General features: G+C 53.7%; 1 protein-coding gene across 1 annotated transcript; it reads right to left on the reverse strand.

Annotated features, from left to right (window-relative positions):
• Positions 1 to 2,861: 2,861 nt before the first annotated feature.
• LOC128828818 (sphingosine 1-phosphate receptor 4-like) lies at positions 2,862 to 4,860 on the reverse strand. Its single transcript, XM_054013782.1, has one exon. The coding sequence runs from the start codon at positions 4,353 to 4,355 to the stop codon at positions 2,862 to 2,864; it is 1,494 nt and encodes a 497-aa protein (XP_053869757.1). The 5' UTR covers positions 4,356 to 4,860.
• Positions 4,861 to 11,186: the final 6,326 nt, after the last annotated feature.

Genomic DNA, 11,186 nt, shown 5'->3' on the forward strand with positions numbered 1-11,186 from the left:
AAGCGCTCACGGGAGATGGAGTCCTGCCAGGGGGAGGGGCCCGGATGGGGGCGGAGGCCTAGCCCCGGGGGCTGCTGGGAGTTGTAGTTGAAACACTTTCCTCATGGAACAAGCAACAGAGAGGCCTGTGGCACCTTTAAGACTAACAGATGTATTGGAGCCTAAGCATTCATGGGTGAATACCCACTTCGTCAGACCCATGCCAGATCCAGACTAACACGGCTACCCCTCTGATACTTTCCTCGTGGATTGTATTTTAAATGGATACCCTACCATCAATTCTCAGTATGGGAGGAGAAGGGAAGGAGGTGTTGCCAAACGAGTGACTTTCTTGTACAAAAGGTTTATTGCAGAAGAAGTGGACTTACAAAATCCCTGCTCCTCTTTCGCTAGACTCCCAGCTGGAGTCTCTTGAGAACAGCCCTCAGAGCCGTGTCTCAAGTCACACAGGCCTACCCCAGACGCAGCGTCCAGCCCATAACTCCACGCACCCCCCAGACACACTGAAACAATAGCCCAGCTGGTACTTGCTGGCACACACATTGGACGAGGAATGACTTTGTCTCAGTCCCATACAGCTGCCCTGAGCTCACTGCCCTGCTCAGCCTTAGGCTGTGCTGAACCCAAGTCTTAGGGGTGTCATACGACTTCCGGCACCGGATCCACCGACATCTAGTTCTCTGCAGTCCTCTCTTTTATGCCTCCCCCACCCGCTTCTCAAAGCAAGTGCCCAGTGTCAGGGACCAGGATATACATGATCAGCCTTGCCTAGTGGTTAGAGCAACTGGGGCCAGAGGCCAGAACCAAGGGCCACAGCTGGAGTCAGAGCCCAGGATCGAAACTAAAGTCAGAAGTCGGGAATTGGAGAGGAGGGTGTGACAGTGCTGCCCGTGGGAGCCAGCTGAGGTCGCTCAATCAGGGTGAACTGCAAACAAAACGGGGCAGCCAAACCCCAAATGCTGGTGGTTATTCCAATACTTAGATTTACCAAGCCAGCACAAAACAGCTTCTATAGTACCTCACTGGTTACTTAGAAGTCCAAACAACGCAGTTCCCTTAAAGTACCCCGCCTCAGGCCTCCATCCAGACACACACGTCAGATATGATGATAATTACTGAAAATCTTATCTCATCATATAAAAGAAAAGGTTCTTCCAATCCCAAAAAATCAGCCACATACCCAGGTCCAATTATAACCTAGATCTTACCCAGAATACATACTATAGCCAATTCTTATTAACTAAACTAACATTTATTAAAAAAGAAAAGAGAGAGGGTTGGTTAAAAGATTAATATACAGACAGACTTGAATTCAATTCTTGAGGTTCAGATACATAGCAGAGGTGAGCTTGTAGTTGCCAAAAGGCCTTTTAGATATACTCCATAGGTTATAGTCCAATGTCCATATTCAGGGTGGCTCCAGTCAGTGACTGGGGATCTCAATCCTTGTGGCTTAAGGTTTCCCCCTCTTGAAACCCAAAGCAGATCTGAGATGAAGAAGGATCATGTCCCAGGGTTCTTATACATTTCCAGCAGCCTTTCGGCCTGAGAAAACAATAGGCCTAATTCTCCTTCTTCCAAACATCCTGGCAATTAGCACAGGGTAATTTATCCATTAAACAGTTCTGATACAGGTTACCACAACCTTCAAAGAGACATAGAGATAATTATACTATTTCACTCAAGTATCATCACAAATGTTAATATTCCTGTCTTGATCTTTGAATTGACTTTATAGCAATAGACAAGACTTGTTTGCTTACATCACAAGACCTGAGCAAACATCTACCCTTGAGATCTCTAAAAAAAAGAACAACAGGAGTACTTGTGGCACCTTAGAGACTAACAAATTTATTAGAGCATAAGCTTTCGTGGACTACAGCCCACTTCTTCGGATGCATATAGAATGGAACATATATTGAGGAGATATATATATACACACATACAGAGAGCATAAACAGGTGGGAGTTGTCTTACCAACTCTGAGAGGCCAATTAATTAAGAGAAAAAAAACTTTTGAAGTGATAATCAAGCTAGCCCAGTACAGACAGTTTGATAAGAAGTGTGAGAATACTTACAAGGGGAGATAGATTCAATGTTTGTAATGGCTCAGCCATTCCCAGTCCTTATTCAAACCGGAGTTGATTGTGTCTAGTTTGCATATCAATTCTAGCTCAGCAGTCTCTCGTTGGAGTCTGTTTTTGAAGTTTTTCTGTTGTAATATAGCCACCCGCAGGTCTGTCACTGAATGACCAGACAGGTTAAAGTGTTCTCCCACTGGTTTTTGAGTATTTTGATTCCTGATGTCAGATTTGTGTCCATTAATTCTTTTGCATCTCTAAGGTGCCACAAGTACTCCTGTTCTTCTTTTTGCGGATACAGACTAACACGGCTGCTACTCTGAAACCTTGAGATCTCTAACAATGCAGACTTGCATTTCAAAGCTCTATTCATTTACATATCTTCCTAACCAGTCCTTAAGATTCACCCATGGGGCAGGTCAGTCTGTGAGTTAATTAACTCTTTCTGGCCCTGTCACCTTCCAATGAAATATTATATTACACTCATAACGTCTCAGAGGGTCAGAACCAGGCTATCTGGAGGGAGGGAGGGCAGGGCTGAAGCCGTCGCAAATAATTTCTGCTGCTGCTTCTGGGCTTAAGAGCAAGCCTGCTGGCTTCTTCAGCCAATCAGGTGGGGCGGTCCATCAGGCGGGCTAGCTGACCCAGCCCACCTGTTCCCATGAGGCTATCAGGAGCCCGAGCGGGAGCAGTTGCCAGACCTTACTCCTGACACCCAGTCCCGGGCACGAGGGCAAGTCCCCATGGGCAGGCCCCCTCCTGGAGCCGGCCGCCATCCCCTCAGTTACTGGCAAGGTCACTCATCATGCTGGAGTTGCTGGAGAGAGGCTCCCTAGGCCGGGCCCGGGCGTTGAGCACCACGGAGCGGCGGAAGCTGTCGCGAGTCCGGCGGAGGCTCTCGCGAGTCCGCAGGGAGCTCTCGGTCGAGGATCCCGAGTTGATGTCGGCCATGAGCAAGCAGTCCCCGGGCCCATGGAGCCCGAGGCGGATGCAGCAGCAGCAGACGAAGCACAGCACGGCCCGGCGCACCTCCAGGCTGCGGAAGGAGTAGATGAGGGGGTTGATGGCTGAGTTGAGCAATGCCAGGGCCAGGGCCCAGTCCATGCCCTGCAGGGGCTTGCAGGTCTGGGACTCGCAGAAGACGTCGAGGAGCAGCAAGCTGAACAGCGGGCTCCAGTAGAGAATGAAGGCCCCCAGTATCATCAGGACGGTCTTGAGCAGCCGCAGGGACCTATTGCGGCTGTGGCGGGTGACGGCCTGCTGGGAGCTGGCCCGGACCAGGCGGTAGATAGAGGCGTAGAGGCCGATGATGCCCACCAGGATCATACTGAACATGGCCACGCAGAAGAGGACGTAGTTCTTGGAGTAGAGGGGCAGGAGGGTGGAGCAGCTGGGGAAGTCACACAGGCAGTTCCAGCCCAGCAGAGGCAGCATCCCAATGAGGATGGCCAAGGCCCAGCAGGAGACGATGAGACTGCGCAGGCGTAAGGTCTTGCTGGCCTCGTTCTCGGCAATGGACCTCACCATGGTGCTGTAGCGCTCGATGGCCGTCACCAGCAGGCTGAAGGTGGAGGCGGCCAGGGCGATGAAGAGGACGCCCTCCCGGAGGAACCACAGCTCAGGTGTCAGCTGGAAGGTCCGGCTGCCCGACAGGCAGATGTTGCAGATATAGGCCACCCCGGCCAGCAGGTCGCTCACCGTGATGCTGGCGATGCAGGAGTAGACCCACCGGCGGGCATGCAGGCTCCTCACGATGGCTATCAGCACCAGCAGGTTCTCCACCACAATGAGGCAGCTAATGGCGATGAAGGCCACCTTGAGGAGGCCCATCTTGTCCTCCTGGGGCCGCCGTCTGCCCAGCTTCCCCATGTAATCGTAGTGCTGCAGGATGAGGTTGATGTTCTGCCTGGCTGCCAGCTGCAGACACAAGTCCACGCTGTACAGCAGGCTAACCCTGGCCTCGGGGATGTCAGTTAGGAGAGGAGGGAGAGAGGGATCTACTGAACGGCTTAGCCCTGGAGCAGGCATCTTCTGAGGAATCGGCAAGCCCTGAGGAAGAGCATAGCCCAGAGCTAGAGAAAGCACAAAGACAGGATAGGGGCCGTCCCCGTGTCCAGCCAATGGAACAGAAGTCAGAGCTGGCACCTCCGTCCAGCAGCCCAGGATTCTGCAAGAGAGTAAACATGAGATGTTTTGAAATGCGCACAGTTGTGTGGGCATGATAGTGAAGGCTTCCTGTTGTGCAGGAGGGTTTCCTGTTGTGAGTGAAGGCATCACCGCTGCCCAGTTCAGCTGAAATCATTTCTCAGCAGTGAGGGCTGGGCTAATCTCCGCTGGTTCATTGGTAAATGGGACCACGGGCAGATGGAACATGAATGTAGCAATAGCCCGGCTTTTCTGTTTCTACAGCTGGCTTGATGGTGACTCTAGAAGATCAACAGATGACCAGTTACTAATTCTTAGCCTACGTGGAAGTCAATTGTAGTTTGCCTGAGTCAAAAACTCAAGACTTGACCCTTTTAATGAATTTAGTCTCCCAACATTCCTGTGAGAGGTCCCCATTTTAAAGAGGGGGAATCTAAACCATGACATGATCATCTGGGTTTGTAAGGGGTGCAGTGTGTATAAAGCAGCAGGAGATCACGTCTCATGCACCAGCCATACAATGGGTATTATAAAGCCGTCAGGGTCAACTCAGCCAGCCACAGTACCGATTACCCCAACAATCCGGCTGCTGTCCTTGTGCCTGCTGTGGGTATCGCGTGTTGTGGAGATTGATCCATCCAAGCGGCAGAGGTGACCTCTCTGCACTGAGAGGGGGAGGAAGGAAACCGCTTTATTTATTTATTGGTCACTTTCTCATGTGCATCTGCTGGAGGAATAAGTCACGCTTTATAGGACGAGTACCTTGATAAATAGTTAATGGAGGGTTAATAGCAGCTTTCATAAACGGTTAATCAACTGTTATAGATTGTTATAGAGTCCAGTAGGTTACTGACAAGCACAGTTTAGAACCATCTTTAACACCTTCTGCAGATGGGCTTATCACTATCTAGAATACGCATGACTGGCACATGCTTGTAACAGCCATTGATCGTTTCATAGTCCTTTATACATGGAACCCTAATAGACAGTGTGACTGAGAAAGGGTGCCAAACCCAGGGCAAACTTCCCCCCACAAAACACAGCCTGCCTGCTTCAGTCCTGACCTGGAGGGACCCTCCCGACTCTCGTGTAAGGGGGGAGCTCAGTTTCACTGACCCATTGGTAGCGTGGCCTAGTGGGTAGAGCAGCAGATTGGGACTCAGGAGATCTGGCTTCTATTCCTGACTCTGCTGCTAGCTGAGCTTGGACAAGCTGCTTTCCCTCTCGGTGGCTTACTTCCCCCATCTGTGAAATGGGGATAATGGGACTGGCCTTTGTAAAGTGCTTTGGGGTCTACGGCAAAAGGAGGTAACTGTTATGATCACACACTGGCTACTCTGCCGATAATACCCCCAAAGAGGCCAACGGCGATGGGGGTCTTTGTGCCTGGCCGCTAGGAAATGGGTGAGAGCCACCCAGGGCATCGAAACAGACCCACACTCGGGCTTAGCAGAGTGGTTGCTGTTTTGTTATTTTTCCGGTTAAGAAAACAGATGAGCGTTGAACGGTTTCATCGCTGTATGATGTGGTAGAAGTTCATTGCCATGCCTTGAGTGCACGGCTGTGACTACACTGTGTGCCCCAACCACTGAGAACATACCAGTGACCCCACCGATCACACTCCAAAGCCCCCTCCTGCAAAAGACAGCCCTCCACCTGAGCAACCAGAAAATCTCCCTCAGCTGTAGCAGTGTAGAGCCTATGAAACACAGGTAGGCAGTTCTGATTCTACGCTGTAGTGGGCAGGGGCGCACCAGCCAGCCAGAGCGCGTCTGTATGATTATTGCAGGCCCCTCCATTTGCATTACAGGGCTCCCTCCTCACAGCTCCTTTTGAAGTGAAGCTGAGAGTCCCGTTCTCACAGCCCTGATCCAGGTCCAGAGCAGTTCCCGAGACACTCTGGCACACAAACATGGGCAGCCTTGACGCCCACACGCTTTTCACCCGCTGGATTTGCCAACGATTCACAATGACACCACTTACCGTGGCACAGAAAAGAACTCGGAGCATCAAACCACCAACCGTAACCAGACCCTCCCCTCTCGCTTCTGGGGCCCAGATCCCGCAGCACCAGCTGCCTACTGGGTGGGATTGGAACTGTCCAACTGCAAGTCATGTGCCCTAGACTGCTAAGGGCTAAGTGGAGATTCTCTCCTTTACTGCAAGCGGGGAGGGAGGAGGAATGTCTGTTGGAAAAAGAGAATCTGAGCTCTACTCCTGCCCTGCTGTGTGTGTGAAGAAGATTTCCAACCATCAGAGGAGGGAGGCTCTGGCCTAGCCTCCCAATAGGGTGGTGGGGGCAAACAACCTGACTAGTTTAAAAGTGGAGCTTGATATGTTTTTGAACGGATTATAGGAAGGGGTCGCCTGCAATGATTGGGACTGGGCTCAGTGGCCTTTGTCCTCTGAAAGAGCAGACTGAGTGTGGCGATGCAGCTGGGGGACCACCAGCCTTCCAGGTGCCCGGGCCCCAGAACCGCCACGCGACAGAGCTTTTGAACCAGAAGAGGGTTTAGGGAGCTTCCAGAGGGGCTATATTAGGCCTGGTCTACATTAGAAAACTACGTCACTCAGAGGTGTGAAAAACGCACAGCCCCGAGAGAAGTAGCTATGTCAGCCTAACCCGCAGTGTAGACAGCCCTAGGTTGATGGAAGAATCCTTCCACCCACCTAGCTACCGTCTCTTGGGGAGATGGATTACCTACACTGATGGGAGAACCTCTCTCATCCGCATAAGTAGTGTCTACACTGAAGCACTACAGCAGCACAGCTAGAGCATGTCAAGTGTAGACGCGCTCTTAGAGAACTGGTCTGAAATCAACCTGCTGAAACCCAATAAAGCCAAGTAAAAAGTGCTTCATTTGAGAAGGGGGGGAAAAAATCGAATGCACCATTACCAAATGGGAAATAACTGTCTAGCTGGTCCTACTGCTGAACAGACTCTGGGGGTTACAGTGGGTCACAAAGAGCAGATGAGTCAACAACGTGATGTGGTTATGAAAAGGGCTGCATATAAGACACAAGAGGAAGTTGTCCCGTTCTGGACACCGCAGTTTAAGAAAGATGTGGACAAATTGGAGACTGTCCAGAGGAGAGCAACAAAAGTGATCAAAGGTTTAGAAAACCCCGACCTATAAGGAAAGGTTAAAAAAACCTGGGCACGTTTAGTCTTGAGAAAAGACGACTGAGGGGGCAGCTGCTAACAGTCTTCCGATGTTAAAGGTTGTAGGAAGGCCGGTGATCAATTATTCTCCATGTCTGAAGGTAGGACAAGAAGTAATGGGCTTAATCTGATTCTGCAGCAAGGGCGATTTAGGTTAGATCGTAGGCAAAGCTTTCTAACGGTAAGGGTAGTTAAGATCTGGAACAGGGAGGTTGTGGAATCCCCATCATGGGAGGTGATTAAGAACAGGTTGGACAAACCCCTGTCAGGGATGGTCTAGGTCAGGGGTCTCAAACACGCAACCCAGGGGCCACATGCGGCCCGCGGGGTTATTTTCTGCGGCCTGCAAGCCCCTCGCAGCCCCCCAGTGTTCACCTAGAGCGGCTCCGGCCGGACGTGCACCGGCGGCAGGGCAGGCTCCCTGCCTGCCTGCCCTGCCTGGCGCCACTCCGGGAAGAGAAGGGAGGGCAGAGGGGCTGTGTGTTGCTGTTGCCCGGACGTGCACCGGGGACAGGGCAGGCTCCCTGCCTGCCTGCCCTGTCCGGTGCCACTCCGGGAAGAGAAGGGAGGGCAGAGGGGCTGTGTGTTGCTGTTGCTTCAGTCAGCGCCCCCAGTAGCTCCAATTGGCCGGGAACGGGGAACCGCAGCCAATGGGAGCTGCTGGGGGCGCTGCCTGAAGCACACAGCCCCTCTGCCCCCCCTTCCCCACGTTCAGGCCTCTTCCCGGAGCAGCGTGGGAGCAGGGCAGACAGGCAGGCAAGCAGGGATCCTGCCCTGCCCCCGGTACGCACCGGGCCAGCAGATCCTGCACCCCGAACCTCTCCTGCAGCTGAACCCCCTGCCACATCCTGCACCTCGAACCCCTCCTGCAGCCGAACCCCCTGCCGCATCCTGCGCCCCGAACTCCTGCCCTGAACCCCCTGCCTCACCCCGCACCCCTCCTGCATCCCAACCCACTTCCCTGAGCCCCATGCCACACCCCTCCTGCACCCCGACCCCCTGCCGTACCCTGCACCCCCCCTGCACCAACCCCTTGCCCTGAACCCCCTGCCTCACCCTCCACCCCTCCTGCATCCCAACCCCCTGCCCTGAGCCCCCTGCCGCACCCTGCACCCCTGCTGTACCCCTCACCCCTCCTGCACCCCACAACCCAACTCCCTGCCCTGAGCCCCCGCCACACCCCACACTCCTCCTGCCCCCCCGGAGGGGGCAGAGTTGGGGTGGGGATTTCAGGGAAGGGGTTGGAATGGGGGCAGGGAAGGGGTGGGAAGAGGCGGGGCAGGGGCGGGGCCGGAAGGAGTGGAGTGGGGGCCGGGCCGAGGGCAGCAGGGGGGAGCTGTCAGTTAATGCGGCCCTCGGGCCAATGTACTAGTCCTCATGTGGCCCTCGTGGTCATTTGAGTTTGAGACCCCTGGTCTAGGTTTACTGGGTCCTGCCTCAGCGCAGGGGGCTGGGGGGGATGACGTCTCACGGTCCCTTCCAGCCTGACGGGTCAATGATTCTGTACCAAACCCACAAGGGGGCACCAAAGGCCACTGAGCCTCAACGTTGACAATTTCGGCTCTCGGCCGTGCTGAGGAATAGGATGTACGGAGGTTCCCCTCCTGCCCTTACAGTCCACAGGGTGGGTTTGACTCCTCAGCCAAAGGCCAGATCTGAGCAGGGAGGTGGGGTGGGGACAGCAGTGCTGTCAGGTTGGTGTCCCGCCCCTCGAAGTTTCAGGTGCTGGTTCTTCAAAGTGCAGCTCGCGAAGCCATCACGTGGGTTGCACGGGAAGCCGTAAAACCACCCCAGATTTCCCCGTATGATCCCTGGGCTTTGGCGACCCTTTCCAGAGCTCCAAGTTTGCAACAGAAGCCAGAACCAGGGGAGTTTTAGGTGGTTTGGCTGGGAACATTGTGTTAACTCAGGACCAGACCCAAGGGCTTTCCCAGCCCCATTAGCAACAGGACAATCCCTTGTCCTTCTATAGCCCTGGGCACTGAAGGATTTGTCCCGTGAGAGGCCATCTCTTTTAATGGTTAGTGAGAGGCTGTCAGGAGCTTGGGTTCCAGTCCCTGCTCTGCCACCTATACTCTGTGTGACCTTAAATTTAGCACCTCTCTCTCTGCCTCAGTTTCTCTGTAGAATGGGGTTTAATGCTTCCCTGCGGTGCAGGGGGCTTAACTAATGCCACAGATGAAAGCCATTAGGGAAAGGTAGGGTAGGGTAGCTCCTTCGTGTTCTGCATCGGGGGTGCGTCATAGATACATGAATGTGTTATTGCAGGAGCGATTATTCTTTGTACAACAGGAGCACCTCTAGAATCCAGTGGAGATCAGGGTCCCATTGCACTGAGCACTGTGCAGACACATAAGAAGGGATGGTCTCAGCCAAAAACAGCGTGCAGCCTAAATAGAGAAGACAAACAAAGAGTGGGAGAAAGGAAGGCGTATTATCCCCATTTTACAGATGGGAAACCGAGGCCCAGAGAGAGTCAGGAGTGTCTTTTCCACTGGCCTAAGCTGAGTTAGCTGGATGCTAAGTGTTTCTGAAGATAGCCCCTAGAGGCCGCAATTTTCAGATGGGCTCAGCTCTCATTGTGACACCAAAATAAGTGACCACATTTTCAAAAGCAAGTTGAGCACCAAACTCTTTTAAAATCCTGCCCATAGACATCACAGGGGGAGCCTGGAGGTGGGAGTGGAGGGGGTTGAAAACCCTGCCCCTCCTGAGGGTGCTGGAAAATCTGCCCAGGAAAAATTCCCCCCGCCCTCCGCCCCCCGGGTGACTTGCCCAAGGTGACACGGGAAGTCAGTGGCACCTTTCGCCAGCGCCGAAGTCACTTCCCCCTGCTACGTCAGAACCTCTCCTGTGGGATGAGCTGTTCAATGGATGGGAGGAGAACGGAAGGAGGTGTTGCCAAACGAGTGACTTTCTTGTACAAAAGGTTTATTGCAGAAGAAGTGGACTTACAAAACCCCTGCTCCTCTTTCGCTAGAGGAGGCTCAGACCAGCTGGAGTCTCTTGAGAGCAGCCCTCAGAGCCGTGCCTCGAGTCACATGCAAGGAGGAGCCCCTGCTTTTCATGCTACAGGGATGTTCACTAAGAACTTGGCCTTCTTTGGCAGTGGAGATGCTCTCAGCCTCTGGGGTCGAGCAAGGTTAGCTGGTTCCTCTTTCATTTGCAACAGGGAATGGAAAATAAGAAAGACAGTTCTCCCCCCAAGAAATGCATCCCCTCCCCCACCCCCTGCATATTGCTTCTCATAGTAGCTACAAGAAGGCGCCGTTCCACCTTGCTTTGCTGGAGCAATGCAGAACAGAGCTCTCTGCCCACTAGTGCCACACCAGAGCCTTGCTTTCCTACCCCAGAACCCTCTCCCATCAGCACCAAAGGGGGGACGACACCCCTCATGGCGTCCTTCAGCATGTCCGTTTGGCATGGTGGAGCCCTGTTACGTGCAGCCAGCCAGCGCCCCCAGCATGTCTCCTGTAGCCCGCTACAGCCCTCCACGCACCTCTGCCACAGCCCTCCTGAGCTAGGGCGCCCAAGCAAGCCCTGCTACAGCCGTCAAACACTGCCCAAGCCCCCTGAGACCCAGCCACCCCGACCACCCCCTTTCAGCATCACCACCTGCTTTGGATTGCCATGCAGCCCTGCCCACCCATTCAGCATGGCCGTACGGCCACTACGCCCACCCGGCACTGCCAGGGCCACCCCACCTGTCCAGCCTTGTTGCATTCCTGCCACAGCCAGCCACAAGGGCCACCGGCTCTGCCGTTCCCATGCAGAGTGACGACACATGCCCACCCTTT

This window comes from Malaclemys terrapin, chromosome 24, assembly GCF_027887155.1.
Source record: "Malaclemys terrapin pileata isolate rMalTer1 chromosome 24, rMalTer1.hap1, whole genome shotgun sequence".
In the NCBI taxonomy this organism is placed as follows: Eukaryota; Metazoa; Chordata; order Testudines; family Emydidae; genus Malaclemys; species Malaclemys terrapin.

Excerpts from the sequence above, each read along its gene's own strand:
- LOC128828818 (XM_054013782.1), bottom strand. The coding sequence starts at position 4,355 with ATGCCTTCACTCACAACAGGAAACCCTCCTGCACAACAGGAAGCCTTC.